The sequence below is a fragment of the Coturnix japonica genome, chromosome 2 (assembly GCF_054131305.1).
Source record: "Coturnix japonica strain WE chromosome 2, WE-NBRP24, whole genome shotgun sequence".
In the NCBI taxonomy this organism is placed as follows: domain Eukaryota; kingdom Metazoa; phylum Chordata; class Aves; order Galliformes; family Phasianidae; genus Coturnix; species Coturnix japonica.
The window spans coordinates 44,049,894-44,070,475 of record NC_140664.1 but is presented as its reverse complement, the minus strand read 5'-3'; the positions used below and the strand labels follow the sequence as shown (position 1 = coordinate 44,070,475).

The window sequence follows — 20,582 nt, the reverse complement described above, 5'->3', positions numbered from 1 at the left end:
GGCCACCACCTGGTTTGGCAGTGGTGTTCAGCCCCAGAAAGTATCCCACTGTTTAAAAATGTAGGACAATTAAGATTGAAAAGACCTCTATAGATCAACTAGTCCAACCATCACCCCCTCTCCACCATGCCCAATGGGCACGTCCCTCAGTGCCACATCCACATGGTTCTTGAACACTTCCAGAGGTGATGACTCCACCACCTCCCTGTGCAGCCTCAGTGCCAGTGCCTCAATGCTCTTTCTGAAAAGAAATTTTTCTTAATGTCCAACCTGAATTTGCATGGTGCAAAATGAAAGATGAAAGATGCCAGGTACTACACCAGTCCCAGTCCTCTCCCTGTGGTGAGGCTTCTACATAAGTGAAGTTTAGGAAGAACCCTGTCCTGGCGTTTGTATGGGAGGAGGTAGAGGGTGACACCCATTACCACACACTTAATCAGGTGTTTTGCAATGTGTTTGTGCACTCTTCTCAGTTACACCCTTGCAAGGCAGACTTTACACTGCTGTGAAAGTGGAGTTTGGGCCAGAGTTCACACCCAGCGTGTATGCTCCGATGTATATGATTTTGTTGGAAACTGGAGAGTCCACTAAGACAGGAAAAATGATGGAAAATAATAAAATGAGCAAATATCCCCAGATATCAGAGTATAAATGCCCCTGTTTAATGTTGCTGATTAAAATAACTTGATGAAAAGTGAAAGCATGCTGAGTATTTTTGCAAACAGGAACAAGGAAAAAATAAGACTAGTTTCTGGTAGAGTACTCTTTACAAGAATATATTTCCTTCTTACAGCTTATTGAACGTGGGGATTTCCATTCTTCATAAATAAATGTTTATTACTAATGGGGAAATTTGGGGCATTTTGTGATACTCGGTGAATTCTGGAGGTAAGGGTCCCACTCAGTAAGAATTACCTACCAGAATCTCCCAACCTGCAGTTCAACAGTTGACTATCTGATCTGCCTTGGTGCTTGTTTTGTTTTCTTTCTTTTCCTTAATGTGTCAGTTCACTGCCTTGCAATAACATTAAGTGACTCATTCAAGATGTGTTTGCACCAGGCAGGCTCAGGTTGTGCTGCAGAGATGCTTGCAGTTTACCTTTAGCCCCATGTTAGAATGGAGGGACCCCAGCACAATTCAAATTGTGAATGTTTCAACTCCGTGCAGACCTAGAGATAGAAAGATCAAACAATTCAGTCTTGCTGGTTGCTCTGTGTGTATGTGGGTGGAGAGGCATTTCATTGATACAAAGATTTACTGTGAGCTAGTTACCTTGCATACATTAACTGAATGGAAGAAGTGAAGAAAATAGCTGTTCCTATGCAGAAAAGTATAAGCTTCATTCTTGTCTCTCTTCTTTGTAGCTGTTCCACTTGCTTCTGAGCTGGCAGTAGAAATTCTGGAAAAAGGAGAAGTGAGATTCTGGTTGCAAGCTGAAAAATTGTCTGGCAATGCAAAGGCTAACTTTGTATTTAATGATAAGGAGATTTTTAATGGAGAGGTAAGGCTTTACGTTGCCTTTTTGCATGTTTATAACAAATGAGCATTCATATCTCCAATACGCTTCCAATTAGAATTCAGTGCTAGTGCATTTACATCAGAAAAAACATGTCATTGAAAACACCACCCACTAGAAAGACTTTGTCTATAGTTCTGAGTTCCAGCTAAATTCTACTGAATGAGTTTATAAACTTCCTTCCTGCCTCCTCTGTGAGTACCTCATGGTCTGTTAACTAGTGGGGACTGCAGAAGGTCCTGAAATGTAACAAAGAAAGTAGTTACTTACTCACAGGTAAGCAATTACTGTCATCTTCAAGGAATCACTGCAGTAGCTCAGATCATCCAGCGTCTTTTATTTATGGCCACTTGTGCTCTCACATGCTTTTGCTGTTTGGAAGAATGTGTTGCACCAAGGGAAAACTCACACGTGGTTGTTTCCAGCAGCAGAGCTTGTTATTCCCAAAGACAACTCGTGGCATGTTTTTGTTGCAATACTGATAGTTAGATAGAGCATTCTATGGGGATGGAGGGTCAGAGCATTCAATACAAAAACTTAAATATATGTTGACTCATAAGCAACAGTGTTCTAAAGAGATACAAATCCATACCTTTCTAATGAAGAAGATCACAGTACTCATCATAGAGCAGGACTGTCACATGCTTCCATCATTAACAGATTTCTTTGGTTCTGTGTTTGGAGCTAGGGAAAGAGATAGAGGGAATGTGAACAAAGAAAACAGAATTTCCCCTAAAGATATCAATGTTTGCCAAATATTCTGTGATTCTGATATTCATTAATTAATTTCTTTTCCATCCCTGAAGAAATATAAGATGAAGGTAGACCAGCATACTGGCCTTGTTGAAATGATTATGGATAAACTTGAGGATAAGGATGAAGGGACTTACACTTTCCAGCTGCAGGATGGAAAAGCAACTAATCAGTCCAGCCTGGTCCTCATCGGTGATGGTATGTGAATCTATGCTATGTCCTAGCCATAAGCTAGGACAGTTATACCAGGGTTGGCAGTCATCACTTTTCCACTGTTTTCCTGATTTAGTACTATTAAAAGTTTACGTCACAGCACTTGTCTGCCTCAAATAGAACAGAGAGTGCAGGTGAACTGATACTTTTAAAGTGCCCAAAGAAAAGGGAATTGTTACAGAAATGTAAAATATCGAAGGCTGTCAGGGCTTTCTTTTCTACAGATGCAATGATATCAAGCCCAGCCCCCATGTTAAAGCAAATTCCCTATATTAGATTGTGTAGAAAATGTGAAGTATTGCATTGCCGAGAGAAAGAATGAGCCAGTGACAGGATTCTCTTTGACCTCCAAGGGACAGACTTGCACTGGTAAAAATTCTGCACTAATAAATCATATAGTACATATAACCTCATATGTGTTAATAATTTTCATTTCCAGTATTCAAGAAGCTGCGAGATGAAGCAGAATTCCAGAGGAAAGAATGGCACAGGAAACAAGGTATGATAAGAATACTCATGATAATCATGTAATCATGTTAGTTTAAGAGTTTGTTTATATTAATATACTCTAAATTGAAATAGAATCATTTGAGTTGGAAGGGACCCTTAAAAGACACCTAGTCTATTCTGTTGTATAGTTGCTTACCTTCTGAAGGAGAAATGGGAAAAGCAAAAACACTTTAAAACACCACAGTATTCTTATGAAGAAAAACAGATTTGTCTTTGTTTTTGTATCACGAATACCACTGATGTGGTTTTTTAAAGAAAATCTGTCTGTGATTTTGAACAGGTCCTCATTTTGTGGATCAGCTGGGATGGGAAGTTACTGATGAGTGTAATGTGATGCTGAAATGTAAGGTAAGAGGTAAAGAAAACACTAAGTGCAGCATTCCAAGAAACACTTTGATCAACATCTGTTTAGATGACTAAGAGGACTGAATATCCAAAGTTCATGCTGACCCAGGATTCAAACTGGCTAATCCATGCAACACGAGATTCATCCTACCAAATGCAGAGAATAACTGTGATATGGCTTTCATCCATTTTAGGTGGCTAATATTAAGAAGGAAACGCATATCGTGTGGTACAAAGATGACAGGGAGATAATGGTAGATGAAGAACACGACTTTAAAGATGGCGTGTGCACCCTGCTGATATCGGAGGTGAGTGACTGTCTGTGCTAGTCCTCATCCGAATTCAGTGTCATGAATTCAGATGAAAGATATGATCTGGTGTTTCAACAGAACAGTCAAAAAAGGAAGTGGGTTTTAAAAATGGAAAAACTCACGAGGTGTCTGCATTTTGTCTTAAACAAATTTCTGTCTTTAACTGTTTATTCATATATTCAGGAAATGATGACAGAAGAGATAATAAGCATGACACTTCCTTTGCGTATCAGTTCACAACAGAATGAGACCCCGTTTATGTTGTGACTTGCACTCAGGAAGTGCTGCTCACTCTGACCCTCATGGAAGCTCCCACTTGAAAGAGACTTGCTTGAGAAAGGGAATAAGCAGACTTCTTATAATTCAGACTGTGCAGACTGAATCCCTCCATGAGCCCATCAAGGCACAGCTCAGCTGCCAGGCCCCATCCCAGAGCCCCAGCCAGGAGCAGGGCACTGGGGGCACCAGGGCATCCCCAGACATCAGGCACCTCCTTGGGGATGGGGAAAGGGTGAGGATGAGCTAGGACATAAATGTAAATTTTTGTACAGAAACTATTTTGAACACTGTTTTTACAGTTTTCTAAGAAAGACACTGGAATTTATGAAGTTATACTGAAAGATGACAGAGGAAAGGACACCAGTGAGCTGAAGCTTACGGACACAGGTCAGAGCCCTTTCTGCATGCTGTAAGCCAAGCAGCCTGTATGTGAGGTCAAGACAATTACAGTTTAGTTCATATGTAAATATGTTTTTCCATGTGAATACCTATATTCAGTTGAAATGATAACCCATCTACATACATTATAACAGACTTGATTTTTCCCCAGTTGCTTTGAAAATTAAGTGGTCACAATGAGTGGAAAAGTATAGATACAGATATATAGTTTAGTTCTGCTGCAGCAGTATTCATCAGGGTAAAATAAAGCCTGGAAACTGTGGAATAACAGGCAAATTTCTGCATTACTAAGCCTTCTAATACTTTTTAAAGTGTAGATCTGACTTACTTTTGGAACTGCATGGGGAAATTATTTCAGAGGCACTGTTTGTTCTATGATTGACTATGACTGAGCTGCAGACACAGTCTTAGTTTACGGATTTTGTCTCCACAGCTTTTGCAGATCTGATGAATGAAGTATGCAGAAGGATTGGTAAGCACTTAAGTCACTTCTCTAATAAATGACTTGTGACACTCAGTGAATGGCTGCATATAAAGATGCGTTCTTCTTTCAGCTTTATCTGCGACGGATCTGAAAATCCAGAGCACAGCTGAGGGCATCAGGCTATACTCCTTTGTCACCTATTATGTGGAAGATCTGAGGGTAGGATGGGTGCACAAGTAAGTGCCAAAGCTTTGCAAAACTCAGTGTTATTTGGTGTTTGTAGACGCAGAAAGAACCTAGATATAAGAGACAGACTAGGCCTAGTTGTCTTTCCATCATCACTCATGAGTCAGGGCTGCATTTCTTCAGAGAACTTCTTACTCCTGGATGGGAGCTGCTTCTTCCTCTGGAGTGGTTCTGAGCAGTGACACATGTATAATCTGTGGTACTGGCAAGGTTTGTTAGAGATCACTGTCTCTTGTTCAAAGATACCTGGCCTGGAGGCCTGCTTGTCTAGAAGCTATAATTCACAGGAACCAGGGCAAAAGGGCACATCCTCTTCATGCATGGGTTCATGTTTAGGAGGCAAAGCAAACTTTAACATGTGCCCAGGGCAGTAAAATCCAGACAGAGCCTCCTGTGAGTTCTGTGAGCCTAAATGGGACAGACAGGAGAGCTGAGACTATAAAAATGAACTTGAACGCTCAGCTCCCCATAAAATTAATGGGAGTTGTGTATCCAAATCCATAAGACAGCTTTGAATTCTCAGTCAGTGTAAACAGTTGTACTGGAAAACACAGAGAAATAAACAACTCAGGTTACTTTAAATATATTATTAATATTCTTTCTGTTTCACTTCCTGTGGACATGGTGACAGTTTGAGGTTTTCCCCTTTCTTGGCACCCATTTCTCATGGTATCTCCAGGAGTCCCAAATGTTTGAAAACTGGAATTGAATATGAATTGTTCTGCATTTTTTTTTCTCTCTTCATTTTCTCTCTTTCCCCCCCCCCATCTTTCTTTCTTGTCCCTGTCTTTTCTCTATTTAATTTTTAGAAATTAATTTCATCCTGAAACACATGAAATTGATCTTTGACTATCTAGCACATTCAAAGCTATCAATTAAAAAGAAAATGAACAGCTTGCTTGAGAAATATCATATCCTTCATCCAAAGCAATTGACTGCCTAGTTAAGAAACTGAAAGATTGATCTTTTTTTTGTGGAAGATTTACTTATGTCACAGTGTGTTTGACTGTAAAAGCCAAAGCACAGCAGAACGTGAGAAAACATTCAAACTAGGCAAGCACCATTTGTAACAAAAGTGGGATTTTTTGCAGGTACAGCCTTATGTAGTTCTGCTGTGCCCAAGCAGAAATAAACTTATGCTGAGAACGTGAGCATTTGAGGATACATGGTTTACCAGTCAGACTATAAAATTCATATAACATTACTGTGGCTTGGGTAGTAGACTCAGATGCATCTTCATTCTGCAGACTTTGAGGAGAAATGGAAACTGAACAGAAAAAGTCTGTCATAACAATTCTGCCCCTTTTGTCTGCAGTTGAGCAACAATTTGGCTTCAAAAGCTTCAAAATATGATGGCATACCATTCTACCTTGGAAGTCATTTAGTAACTGCAGACATTTCTCACAGAAAATCCTGTTTATATTCTGCTAAATAAGGGGTAATGCTTTTTTGTATTTTTCAGTGATACCCAGATTAGGTTTACAGACAGAGTGAAGACTGGTGTCACTGGGGAACAGATCTGGCTGCAGATCAATGAGCCGACTCCACAAGACAAAGGCAAATACACAATGGAACTCTTTGATGGTAAAACCGCACACAAAAAGACAGTGGATCTTTCTGGGCAAGGTAGGCAATTCAGACTGTTAATATTGCCTGAACACAGGTATAGCACTGTGGTGGAGTGGGCACTTGCTACAGACCTGGTACCTTTTGGGTTGTAGGGTCTCTGCGTGTTGCCTTCAGCTTGGCATCCTGAGACAGTGTCATCCATTTGTCCCATTCTGTTCTCTCAAGTTATAGATTATAATTGACTTTTTCCTTTTCCAAATGCCAGCCTGCAGCTTTACTTGTAGTTGCCAACAGAGATGTCAGCCCAGTTTTTGAGTTTTCCCACAAAACCCCATGCATTGATTGGCAATGTTAAACACAGATTGTAGCGTTGAACGCCTTTTCTGTCTCTTTCTTTCAAATAATATTTACAAGAGGAAGTGAAGGACAAGTTTGTTCTGTTACTTTTGATGGATGTAACAGGGCTCATTCTTCAGAGATGTCAAGACTGATCCCTTTTTATCAGCACAATGAAGGAATGTTTCAGGAACATATAAGATTAATTTGATTGACTGATGGAAGCTCTTACTCTGAGAGAGCTCTCACATCCCAGGGAGCAGATTAACTGCTCCAGAGTGGCTGGCTTTCCATCTCCAGTATTTCTCATCCCTAAAACTTTGCTTTGGGCCTGTAAGCTCTGTGGAAGGCCAATAACCTTACAGTCATCTCCAAGTTGCTCCTTCTGTATTCTATCCTCACTTTCTGAGAAGAAGAAATTTTTTCTTCCCTTTCAAAGTAGGAGATATTGACCAACCATGTGACATTAGCTAAGCCTGAATTTATGAGGGAGACAAGAGTTTGCTGCTTGATTTGTTTGTGGCCATCAGTGCGATGCTTTAGAGCAGATGTGAAAAGCACTTGGAAAGAATAAATCTCTTGTATCCATAAGCCAGTGATCTGTAAAGTGAGGTGCACAAGACAATCTACTGGGTTGTGGAAAGGAAGCATGAGAACTTCAGTAACACCAGTATATAATTTATAAATAAATGCATATTTATGTATTGGAATGTAAATACTCAAAAATGTTTTCACTAGTAGGGTATGTGATCAAAAAAGCCTGAATAACATGAGTGTGGTATATTTTGGGTTACTTCCTCTGTTTTATGAGGTCATTTCAACCTAACATTCCCCTCCTATGTCTTTGTGTTCAATTCTTATTTTTAGTAGAAAAAAGAAGTGTGTTTATGCATGCATATGTGCATAAATAGTTGTTGTATACACGACTGCCTTTATCAGTTGAATCATCTATCGCTGTAGAGATTATACAGTATCACTGCATGCTTCGATACATTAATATTTCTTTAACAATGTCTACATTTAAAATTTAGATCTACATTCTAAAGTAATGTTTATGATAGCCTATATCTGAACCTACCTTTAACATCAACATTTCTCTTTATCAAGCATTTGATGAAGCCTTTGCCGAGTTCCAGAGATTAAAGTAAGTATTATGCAACCCATAAAATAATAATGGTATTTGTTTGTTTTATGCTAGAGCTAAAAATACCTTATGAAACAAATCCTAGTCCTACAGAAACCTGTAGGAGTTTTGCATGTGACTGCATTGCAATAGTTAGGTAATGAAGAAAAAGCAGTATTGCCAAACGATGAGAGGCGTTTTCTTTAACTGATCAAAGACAATTGAAGAGATAAGTTATCTATTTTTCAATTACTCTACCTAGACATTAAATTAAATTGAATTTTCTCTTTGTTTCTTTTTAATCCAGGCAAGCTGCGATTGCAGAGAAAAGTAAGTGAGGCTTCTTTAACTGTAATTGTGATAAATGGTTTATGAAGGTTCTCCTCCTATACCACAAGGTTGCCTTCTGGGAGAAAGAGGGCATTGCATGTGCATGTCCTAACTCTGGCTGGCCCAGCACCAGGGGTAGCAAGAAGAGTGATTTAACATTTGCACATTGTAGCTAATGACACTGTAAATGTGGGTTGTGTGGATATTTCTAGCCTAAGATCTCGTTCTCATTACCAATTGGTTTATCAAATAAATCACCTCTATTGTTGAGATATCTAATGCATGTTTTCTGCCCAAAAGTCTCTCAGCTTTCTAAGATAGAGGAAATCACTCAGCTGGTTTTATGCTATCTGAAATGTTAAATGGCTCTGCATTGTGGGGGTGGGTAAGAAAGCAGAAGAACCTTTTGCTTAGTTTAAGGACAGGTCCCTGAATCTTCTGGCACTTTTGGATAAAATTCAATTCCAACACAACAATTAAAGTATGTAATAATTATCTAAAGAATAAGTCATTAGAATTCGACTTGGAATATTGTAGCAACACAAAAAGTCATCCCAGTGCAGATGATTTTCAGACCTGTATGAAAGCAAAGGCAGAACTGGATTTTAAGAAAAACAGAGAAAAGTGGTTAGAAGGATTGGAGCTAACTCCTCAATGGACATAGACCCGAAAGAGAAAGGGGTTTGGCTCTGCTACGTACAGCATTTCCTGATAGGCCCAGCTGAGATGGCAGGAAAGGACCAGTTAACAGCCCTGCCCTGGGCAGTTCATTTCTATCTCTGCATGATTCATACAGGGCTGGCAAGTACAGCATAGTCACGCTCCATCAGGTTGTCATTTACACCCGAGTGCATATTTTACAGATATTTTGGAGTACATTAGAGGAGAATATTCTCTGTTGTCCCTTCCTTACTCTGCCAGGCTCCATCAAGATTATAACTAACATAATCCATGTCCCAGAATAAGTGCATCAAAGCTTGCATGTGATCAGCTTATTTGTGTTTATATAAGATTCCTATGGGACTTTGAGCTTAAAGCTGTAGACCAGATACCGATCCTTTTTACATGGAGACCCACACAAAGAAGAGAAATTTCACTGCTGGCACCGATACTGCAGCCTTTTTTAGATGGAAACATAAGCTCCAGCACTTTCTTAGCTGCCATTCATTTCTTCTCAAAAGCAGCACTTCTCATCTTTCCCGCTAACCGTTTACAGCACCAGATCTCAAAAAATCAATATTATTATTTTCTGTACGTAATCACAAGTAACGCTGAATTGATGGTGAAATGTGCAGGACGCACCACACGGACTTTAGTTCTGCCCGGTAGGTGATTGACACCAGCCGTTAACGCTTCTTTTGCTGTGAATGGAATGTTTCTAAAGTCCAAATGGTGTGCTGAGAATGCTGAGTAGTTCTCTCCCAGCACAGATACCAGAGACAAACTGTACACAAATAAGATAAGAGGAAAGAACTGGAGGGGGAACAAAATCTGGGACACAGTTGATTTTGAGACACCAAAGTAAATTATGCTCATTTCTTTCCAGATCGCGCCCGGGTGCTTGGAGGTTTGCCCGATGTTGTCACCATCCAGGAAGGCAAGGTACAGTGAATTCACTGAAGCTTTACCCAACAGCCAAACAGCTCCAATGTTTTTCAATGACAGCAAAGTATTCTTCTTCTTCTTCTTCTATTTTATAATTTTATTTGTAAAGATTCCATCTATGACATCTGTCACATTATTCATTCCCTGTCTTCTGTACATAACTCCGTGGTCTTGCACAGATGGGTTTATTTATTTAGGGCAGTGTCTTTTCTTAAGAATTAGATAAAAGTGAGGCAACAGTGTGAGCTGTGATTCAAACTCCTTATGTAACCAGCTCTTTAAATATTCATACACAGGTCTCACAGTCAGATTTTTACTAACAGGGTGCCACTGATAATGGCTATTCCAGGGAATGTTTTAATTCCCTTTTTCTTACAGGATGGCTACTCGTCATCTACTACTGCACCAAAAGTAGGCATATGAGCAAGACTAAAAGCCCATAACATGACGACTACAGCAAAACAGCTGCTTGATATTTCTGCTTTCACCTAGTAGTGGTTCAGCTGGGTTAGAGGTATTTGATAACGAGCTAGGCAGAAATGTTAAGACTAAAATCTTGGTCTGAGTCTCTTAATGCAATTCGTAGTTATCAGATAGTGAGCTACAGAAGTTCAGGGAACACTGAAACACCATTTGATAAACCTTTTCACTGAATGATTTAGCAGCTCTGGGAATGCAGTAAAAACAAGCACCGTTCATAGAAGTATTTTAACGGTAGGTAGAACACAGAAAGAAATGCAGAGCATTTGCAGACTCTTAGCTAATGCTGCTTGTGCTTGAAGATGAGCTTCTCATTCTGCTTTGGCAGGGAAGAAATTTGGGTGCTTGTTATCAGTGTTAAGCTCTCTGTCAAAGAGAGTCAAAGCTGCGCATAAACTCGCTAAAGCAAATTGTGTACATCTGACAAAAAAAGGAGTTTGTAAAAAATCAATTACAAAATATTACCCAAATACACATTGCCCTTGAAAGCAAGGACGTTTGTGATGTTTGAATAAGTGAATGGAAAATTCCCAGAACCTGAGACAAATATCCCTGACCTCATGATTGTGAACGCAGTAGATGATTGTTTTGAGAAACAGGGTAGGACAGAGAGTGTTTGGGGAAAGCACTGCTTGTTTGGGTGATGTTGGCTCATCTGCCTATTGCTTGCTTACACACCAGAGAAGGAGGAAGGCAGTTTTCTGCATCTGTTGCATAATCCACGCAAACTGCACAATCACCACAGCTTTGTTAAAGAGTCAATGAGGTAGCAGAAAACTGGCAATAGCAAGCTCTGATTCTGAATAGAAGTTCAGCCATAACTAGAGTTTTACGAACAAAATAGTTCAAGCTGTTTTGAACTTGAGGCATATGCATATCTCAATCATAGACTTAATGCTGTATTTGTGGTGCTATTTGCTGGCTTTCTACAAGTGAGCTGAAGGTATGTGTGAGAATGCATGAACCAGCACCTACCAGAGCTGATCAAACAGTGCTCCAGATGGCCTAAGAGGCTTCTGCTGACATACATAAATGCACTTCAGCATGGCAAAGTAATTGGAAAAGGCTAAGTGTCAGCTCATGTTAGGGAGGAATTTTAATTGACAGAAAATAGTTAGCATAAGTTTTGTGCGCAGACAGCCAAACTCTGGTTGTTTTATCAAAACTAAGAGGGGGTTGTTTTTCCAAGAAGGCTATGAATCCTGACAGGTATGCACTTTCAGACATGGAAGCAGTACATTACATCCCTCTGCCTGTCAGCTCCCCGTTCTCCTCTTCTGCTGGGGGTTGGTGTCTCTATAGGTGGGCTGGAAGAAGGGAGTAAGTTCCCATGACTTTGTTGCTTTAACTCACACGCTGCCCAAACTACCCATGAATGTATGTGGTAGCACGCAGGGAGAATAGCAGTACTTGAAATACAACAACATATTTCCCGCTGCTGCTGTACTTCCCTACTCGTGATAATCTGCAGTGTAAGACAAGCAGAAACACAAGAGGTCTGGATGTGCAGCTGCTAGTTGCTCCAGGTGTATGGCCATCTCTGCACAGTAGTTGCTGGAAAATCAGCAATAAGACTTGGGAACATCAGAAGGAGAACCATTGTCAAACAGGAGCTAGTGATGTGAGGTTAAGCAAAATGTGGCTATTTTGGGAAATGACTTAGCAGTGATGACTCCTCCTTTTGCTACTGAACCTCTTTGAATTAAGGAGTACTGACACCACTTCAAACACCTGGGGTTTGCATAATGTCGCTGACAGAGCAGTCTGGACGAGGACATAAGCTCATTAGCAACTTGCAGTGGCAGCTGGGGCAACTCAGAGATGATGTCATGCATGCTAGAAAACTAGAACACGGTAAAGAAAGCTTGAGTACTGTAAGGGACACGTGTGCAATTCCTGGCTGAGACTAAAGCTGAGGGCATGTTTGCACTGACAGTGGAAAAGGGGGGAAGTGTAAAGCCATTTATTTTCCCCATGTTTTTCAAAAAGATGGACTGATATGGTGATCAAAACCACATTCTCACCAGTGGGCTACAAGAGAAGGCATTGACAGTCCCCATGTTGTCATCAACTGTAGGTGCTGCAGGAAGTCAGATAGAGGCCATTTCCACCAGGCTTTAACCGCCTCACACCCAGGACGCGTCTTTCCATCAGTACCAAGATATATGCACGTGTTGGTGGTGGAGGAAATATTTTGCCTTCCCTTTTGTTTTCATTTTAATCTTCAGGGGACGTGGAATTTATGTTAGTTTGATCTTTGTTCTCAGAAATACAATTTATTTTATTCATTTATTTTAAACAGCGATCTTAATTTTTACCCTGTCTATTTCAGTAGCTTTCTGGATGCCTCTATTCTGTCCCATCTCCCACTGTCAAACTTACCAGATAAGGAGCAGGGAACTGAAGGGAAGGTAGCCTGTTACACTGATCGCTCACAGTGGCAGCATATAGTGCCCAAATGTGAATCCTTCTCAGTTGCCCCTATTTTGGATGTTGTTTTTTTTTGTTTTTTGTTTGTTTTTTGGCACATAATGATCCAAAACTGAGCAAAATTCCAGGGACCTTACTTACTATTTTGAAAAGGAAGATGCTTTATTTTGTTCTGTGGCAAATACATAGCGAGCTTAGCCTGAACAAATCTGCTTGATAGGTCCTCAAATACTTGTTTCATGTCTCACACAAAAATGCAGGTAATATCTGATTTTATATTAAACATTATGCATGGAGAAGGCCCTGGTCATCAGTATTAGAGATAAAGGTGCATAAAATATTGAAAACTTTGTAATGGAGTTTTTGAATTGAGATCCTTCTTTTCCTGTATAATGGAGGAGACTGACAAAAGCTATTGATCGCTGATGATACGCATCCATTTAGTAAAAGCAGGGAAAGAAACGCAGGGAGAGGGAACATTTGTAAAGTTATGCATCAGAAATCACAGCAAATATTTACTGACTTACATGGGGCCCTTTTGTACTTGTTCTGCAGGCACTCAATCTGTCTTGCACTGTCTGGGGCGATCCTACCCCAGAAGTCTCATGGCTGAAGAACGAGAAGTCGTTTGTGTCAGACGCCAACTGCGTCCTGAGATTCGAGTCTGGGAAGAACGTCAGCTTCACCATTTCCGCTGTGTCCACACTCGACTCTGGGAAGTACAGCCTTGTGGTGAAGAACAAGTATGGCACGGAGACCAGCGATGTCACCGTAAGTGTGTTCATACCAGAGGAAGAGCAGGAGAAAAATAATGAAGATAAGAAAACGAAAGCGTGAATTTAAGAGTAGAAACAAAAGCGTGGGGGGAGATTTTGGATGACAGTGTGGACATAAAGCGTGTGTGTAAATGGCTTTCTGTTTTAGCAGGTAGCCTTGGATTTTTCCATTCACTTCACTTGTGTTTCTAATGTGCTCAATTGTGCCGGGGAAAATAGTGCCTTTCCTAAATATTTCCTTACTGCTAACTTCACAAAACCAAGCTGTGCCATCCCCACCCAGGCCAAATGCATGCTGGCTCTAAACACACCTGCACAATTTTACCTCGTTTCTGGGGTGTTTGACCCCACAACGCAAATAAAGAGAGTGAAGAAGCTTTTGAGTGGAGACAACTGACAAGATAGATGGAAAGACTGAAAAATGATCAAGGCATTTTTGAGTAGCAGTTTAGGTTTGTTCCAACTTTGGTAATGTAGCGTAGATAGAATGTGTTAGCGAATTCAAATGGTGGAGAAATTAGTGCTGGTCTTCGTCTACATTAAGGCCCCTCTGCATTGCTGTGTTAATTTAGAGAGGCCTTAATATGGGTGTAGGTTACATCCATAAGTATTGTTTAATCTGCCCAATTGGGGTAAAAGTACTGTAATATAAATGAAAACTAGACTTAGGAGGCCAGAAAACTAATGTGTGCATGTGTCTGCAGAAATGTATGATCTTTATGTTCACAAATAAATGGATTCACTTCTTTCATTCTATCACGAGTTTGTCTCACTGTGTCATGTTTTGGAGGTCACGGCTTGTCCTGATTGTTCACATCACCTTACCATCTTAATGCTTTCACCACTATATTTACTTCTAGCTTTCCTTTAAATCCACGTTAATCTTCACTTAAGCTTTTACCACAAAACCCTGATGGCATCACTTCACGTTTTTCTACCCAGATCTTCACTGCTTCACAGCTTAACAAGGCGTTTTTGCCACTTCAGCCACAGGAGTAGTTTCCTGTGGTTCTGATTATGACTTTTGATTGAAGGGTGTTAGGTAAGTACTTTGTTAGACTGCAACCTCAGGTAATTTCATCCACAGTCGACACTGGAGATCAGAAATAACATGTTTATTCAAGGTCCTTTGAGAATACAAAAACAATTTTCATTGGAAGCTAGAGAAAAAAAGGGGGGTTTCAGGCAAAAGTATTTCAGAACCATTCATCCAGATCCAGAATGCACTTCTATAGATTAAAAGCTCCTTGTTAGCCATTTTGCAACAGTATCAGTGATTATTAACTGCTCAGTAGCAATGGAACATGTATCTATTTCCATTCAATTGGACATGTACATATCATATGGTGCAGAAGACATTTTATAAGGGTATTCAGTTACAGGACAAGCAAAGTGGCTTTAAACTGGAATAGGGTAGATTTAGACTATTAGACTAAGATATCTAGATTTAGACTTCTTTAATGTAGGGTAGCTGTGCTACCTAGGGACATGGTTTAGTGGATAATATTTATGGTAGGTGGGGGGTTGGACTAGATGATCTTAGAGGTCTTTTCCAATCTTAATGATTTTATGATTCCATGATTCTGTGAAGATGACACTAATAAGTTCTGCACAGCTAATGCTAACTTAAATCCTTGCCATCTGAGGCTTAATGCCAGCCACAGCTAAAGATAAAGGCCAAGTGGATGCGTGAGGGATTTCTTAATGCCCAGTACCACGAAAAGTACTACATGCTACCTTGATCTGGCATAAATTTATTTTCTTCTAGAATTAATTTCACATCAGAGAGATTTTTAACATTAAATTACATAAAACTACCGTGTTCTCAACATTTCATGTGGCAGAAAATATATTCAGTCATTACGCAGTCTCATCTACTAAAATATTTCAATCTCAAATGTTTAATGGCATTCTTGCAATCTTAAGTGTGCAATTACGCACATTAATGAATCATAATCTCAGTTAAAAATAGTTCAGACTATTTAGTTACAGAAGCTGTCTTTCAAAGTAAAATGAATTCATTAATTTTCAAAATACAACCAGGGGAATATCAGTAATTTGAGATGTAGCAAGCTTTGGGAGTTTAAAGACGAAATGTCAAATGCTTTCATCATTTTAACTTTAATTCTTTCATTGTATGATATGAAACCAGCCAGAGGATGAAAAGTAGGTCATTATGTCCCCATCCCAGATCATGTAAAAGCAACAACGTTTCATCTCTTGTCCATCTTCCCAAGCCCAAACAAGAAGCCGACTTGCAAGACCTTCTATTACTAAGTATTAGCATAATCTAAGGGATTGCATTTTAGCAGCAGCTTGTTTCTACTACTTGAGCATCAGAAATCTGTTCACCTGCCTCTATCCATTCAGCACAACACAGAAGTGGGCCACCTCCCTGATAGTCTGGATTCTGCATCCAAAAGGTTCAGAAGGTGTGTGCCCTGAAATTATAGTTATTTCTATACACACTGCTTCCAGGGACTCAGCTATGATGATCTCAAACAAAAGTTGTCACATATTGCCATTTCTTGCTTGTGCAATTCTGTTCTTGCTTTGCTACAGGTGATTGTGATTACTGTGTCAGGCCAGACTGACACGGCTAAGCACGCTGTTAGCATCTCAGGACAAAATCAAAATAACACAACTGCATCTAAAAAGAAAAAAGCAACTACTATGAGCAAACCACAACAGGAAGAGGAAAAGAAAGGTAAAAGCACTTTCACCTTTACATTCAGTGTCAATGTTGGAATTACGTCCATTTTTCCACCCAGTCTGGAGAAAGGGCAGAAAACAAAAAGGTCTCTGGTGATTCAGCATTCTTGTATATTATTGTTACCCTTATTTCAGACTCCTATAATTGCTGCTTGGACACTGATTTATTCTTCACAATTTCATTTTCCTCATTCAGAGCATCTTATCTCCAAATAAGGCTTAACTTCCAACATTATCTGAATATCTATTTTATATACTTTGCCCAAAGACTTCTTGTTTATATACATTTGCACAAACAAAATATTGAAAAATATGTTATATCATTACTGACAGGACCATTTTATACCCTTATTTCCTCCCCTTTCTCTTGCTAAGGCATGAGGCAGTAGTCAACAGTATTTCTTTCTTCTCTTGGTTGCTGGTATGGGTGACTTGGGCATTGACTTACATGAGAAGCAATTATTTCTGTGTGAACATATTCTGCAGGTCCCATCCATTAGTTTATTTCATTAGGGACATAAATACTTGGGCTTGCTTTGGCTATCTGAAAAGTACCAACACTATTTGTGATACTGAATGCCTTTAAATGGGTGTGGGAAAAGGAATGCAGCATACCTCCATGCTGCTAAGCACAGTAAATATAAAATACATTTTATTACCTCTCCTAAATCAGATATTAAGCCACATGTAGATGGAATTATTGCCACGGAAGAGACACCTGATCCAAAAGAAATCCCCAGAGTGGAAAAAGAAAATACAAAGAGTAATCAACAAACAGCAAAGAAGACTCATGGAAAGGCTGCAACAGCAAAAACAGTTCCTTAACACACAGAACGGGGAAAGAAAAACACTGGGGAAAAAAGCCTTGAGTTAAATTCAGCGTTCTTGAACGGAGTATGAATTTGCCATGATCTTAGTATGCACTAATATGTTCAAGATGAGATTTCATGGGTGATAGACTAGCCATATTATTTTAACACAGAAGTGTGTTTTTGTATGATTTATAATACTTCATAACCTTCAGTACATAGTAGGTGTGCAGTTACGTCTCAGTACTATAGTAGTTGTTTTGCAGTCATTGCTAAGTATCGTGACAATGACCTATTACTGACAAGGCAATTTTAATTGTTAAAAAGTGTCCATGAGAAGAAGTGGAGGTTATTGGAATGAATCCTGTCTGGAAGTGACTTATCTAATTCTCTGTAAAAGAATGCTGAAATCAGTTACAGGATTTGTTAATCAATACTTGTAGACCACCATATTTTGAGGCAAACACCATTGACTTTCTCTGGGTTTGTATGATATTCGTAATGCCTCGTGGGTCACAGTCTTCACCACAACCACTGAGGCCACAGAAGGAGATCTCCAGAAGCAGAACCATCTCCTGTGGCCACAGGGAACCCACAGGTGGGTTTTCTTTTGATGTAGGTTTCTTTCATCCACATCACTCTCATAAGATGGCTGATGTTTGGCCATTTCCTACCAGATAACCACTTTTCAGTCCTTTCCACCTCATCAATTCCCTCCCATCCCTGATGAGGTACCCTGGATATTACAGCACTAATCCATAAACCATCAGCTGCCCTAAATGCTCATTTCTCCATACCATTTTTGCTACAGCAAACGTGTTTCTGCTTCCAAGACCTGACAAATCCACTGTTCTCCTTCCCCTTGGTAACTTAGCCCAAAACCAAAATAGTTAAACTATCTCTTTCATCCCCTCACCAGGACTGGGCCCCTTGCTTTCATAAGAGCGTAGCTATACATAAGCCTACCTATATATAGCCTTCATTAATGACTACATACAAGCCAAGAATCTGTAATTTAAGTCATTAATGTGTTCAGGCACATGTTATTTTTACATAGTCTGACAGTGATAGGACAAGGGAGAATGGCTTTAAACCAATTCTCTGGCACAGCTGCCCATAGAAGCTGCGGTGCCCCAATCTTGGAGGTGCTCAAGGCCAGGTTGGATGGGACCTTGGGCAGCTGAGCTGCTGGGGGGCAGCCCTGCTCACAGCACAGGGTGGGACTGGGTGGGCTTTGAGGTCCTCTCCAATCTAAGCCATTCTATGATTCTATGTTTATGTAGTGAGGATATATGAAAATTCAGTTTGTCTGTGGGTAGCTTGGAGGAAGCAGATTTCAAGTTAAAACAACAGATCAATAAAGCAAAGGTCAGAATTTCTTTTGTTAATGTGCAAGCGAATCCAACTTTTAAGTAACCAGAAATTATTGAGTATGTGAAATAAATATGTTTAATTACCAGGAAAATATGTTTATTGATTTCTACTCTCAAAAAGCTCGGTCATATTATGTTGGCTTTTTCCAGATGGCTTCCAGATGAAAGATTACTAAACCCTGTTGATATTTCTAGGGTGTTAGATCTATGACAAAAGTGGATATACTGAAAACCTGAGAAATAACACACTTCTAACCCATCATGATAGAACTGTTAGCATGAAAAAAAAAACCAACAAAGAATCTTAAAACATTTAAATGTGTAACACCTGAGACACTCATACCTGTGAAATCCATTTCTTTTCAATAAAAAATCCAAAAGAGCTCTTTGCAACTCCTTTAAAAATCAATAGAAAGATTTCTGTTCGCATGAAGTATATTTAGGTTGCTTAAGTTGAAGCAATTACAGCAATAACTGAAAAGACAAAGTATTCAGACAACTTGGATGGCCCACAGAAGAGAGAAAAAGAAACAGGCTGAGTAAAATATTGACTGCTACACATAAGTAAATAAATAAGTAGTAGGAGAAACCTGAAATAAAGTCTGAGCTAAACCATCTAAATCAACTAAATCATCCTATTAGACTTAGCTACTGTTTGGCACAGTGGTAATTCAAAATTACATTGCATCTCGGTTTTGTATCCATGTATCATTGTTTACATTACTAGAACACTGGAGCAGCGGAGCAGGGCAGTATCTAAGCGTAGGTCCCATACAGAAACACAGGAAGCAGTGTTTCCATGCTAGGAAAAACATTAATGAGAAACTTAGTGCAGACAGGTTCTCATACAGCTGCTACAGAAAATGATAGATATCTACAGATGTATGGTTACATTGCTGTGCCAGTGAAATATAGAGGCTGGCCTTTCAAAACATTACAAAGCTGTGGGTTGGCTCATACAACTCTTAGCTGCTCTTTGCCCCGGTAATTATTTCAAGCTGACTTACCTCTCTGGAAATCCATTACTTCTTACAGCTCCTTCAGGTTGTGAATCTGTTTCTCACACACATCGATGGCAGTAAGATATAAATAGAAGCAATTCAACCATCGAGAGGCTGATCCAATTCCTGTAAAATGCCACAGGGCTTTTTTTTTCTTCATGTGTTTTAATAGCAAACACGCTGGATCTTAGAAGAACACTCTAAAAGAGTCCCAAACCTCAGGTTAAAAAAGCCCACTTTCCTCCCCGTGACACCAATGGTGGGTTTATTTTTGCTGTCATTTTAGCAGAATCAGGTCTTGGATTTTTGTTGAAAGAAAACTCAGAATTTTCCCAATATTTCAATTAAAATGCTTTAAAAATTATAATAAAAATGGGCCAGAGCTTGGTTTAATTTTAGTTGCTGTTATTACGATGATGATTGTTATTATTAATCTTGGATGGTTCCTTACAAAGCTGGAAACTGAGTCTATTTTGCTGAGTATGTTGAAATTTCTTACGCTACCACAGTTGACTTTTTTTTGTTGCAATCTGACTGTAAAATTGACATCCAGCTCTCCATGATAGTTATGCAAATTGTTTCAATCTCTGTCTCTTACATAATGACAGAATGCAAATTACTTCTGAAGCAATAAAATCTCCTACCAAACACAGAACATTTTGGCTATAGTTAAAATCAGACACTGGCCGCAGTGACCAACTGAAAGTCCACTTCTGGATCAAATCTGTCTGTCATCTATATGTACCATTCCAGCAGTCTGGAACATACCGGAATATTCTTTACATTGTAATTTATAACTATATAATAAACCTTTATTCTAGTATTTAACAGAGCGGGAAACTGATGTACATGAGCTCTATTATCTAATCAACTTCCAAAAATAAAAGATGCAAACACTAGGCTTTGCACAGCACTGCAGACATTGTGATTCTACATGTCTCTGAGTTCTATGTATTAGTGCTGGATTTGTTGCCGGTTACTAAGGAAGATCTTTCAGTCGTCTGAGACTGATTAATCATAATAAACTGATAGTATTTGAAG

At 39.4% G+C, this 20,582-nt stretch overlaps 1 protein-coding gene and 1 long non-coding RNA gene across 7 annotated transcripts in view; one reads left to right on the top strand and one right to left on the bottom strand.

Moving 5' to 3' along the window:
• MYOM1 (myomesin 1) overlaps positions 1-18,632 on the top strand; it is a 70,389-nt gene extending 51,757 nt beyond the window's left edge. For 4 of the 5 annotated variants that reach the window (XM_085539634.1, XM_015855248.2, XM_085539632.1 and 1 more), the window contains 15 exons: positions 1,366-1,502; positions 2,324-2,468; positions 2,923-2,982; positions 3,274-3,341; positions 3,533-3,646; positions 4,228-4,315; positions 4,761-4,799; positions 4,882-4,987; positions 6,460-6,623; positions 8,010-8,046; positions 8,333-8,355; positions 9,902-9,957; positions 13,426-13,641; positions 16,209-16,353; positions 17,032-18,632. In XM_085539634.1, coding sequence (XP_085395760.1) covers positions 1,366-1,502; positions 2,324-2,468; positions 2,923-2,982; positions 3,274-3,341; positions 3,533-3,646; positions 4,228-4,315; positions 4,761-4,799; positions 4,882-4,987; positions 6,460-6,623; positions 8,010-8,046; positions 8,333-8,355; positions 9,902-9,957; positions 13,426-13,641; positions 16,209-16,353; positions 17,032-17,183 — 1,550 coding nt within the window. In that variant the 3' untranslated portion in view covers positions 17,184-18,632. Of the gene's footprint in view, positions 1-1,365; positions 1,503-2,323; positions 2,469-2,922; positions 2,983-3,273; positions 3,342-3,532; positions 3,647-4,227; positions 4,316-4,760; positions 4,800-4,881; positions 4,988-6,459; positions 6,624-8,009; positions 8,047-8,332; positions 8,356-9,901; positions 9,958-13,425; positions 14,403-16,208; positions 16,354-17,031 lie in introns of those variants that run through there. The other variant, XM_015855249.3, reaches the window with a different exon arrangement.
• LOC116652945 (uncharacterized) lies at positions 1,821-19,803 on the bottom strand. Of its 2 annotated transcripts, none has more exons than XR_014943425.1 (3): positions 19,548-19,803; positions 2,110-2,201; positions 1,821-2,016 (listed from the first exon to the last, which is right to left on the bottom strand). It is a non-coding gene; the product is annotated as an uncharacterized LOC116652945 (long non-coding RNA). The 2 variants fall into 2 exon arrangements; XR_004306191.2 differs by lacking the exon at positions 19,548-19,803 and adding an exon at positions 13,398-13,518.
• Positions 19,804-20,582: the final 779 nt, after the last annotated feature.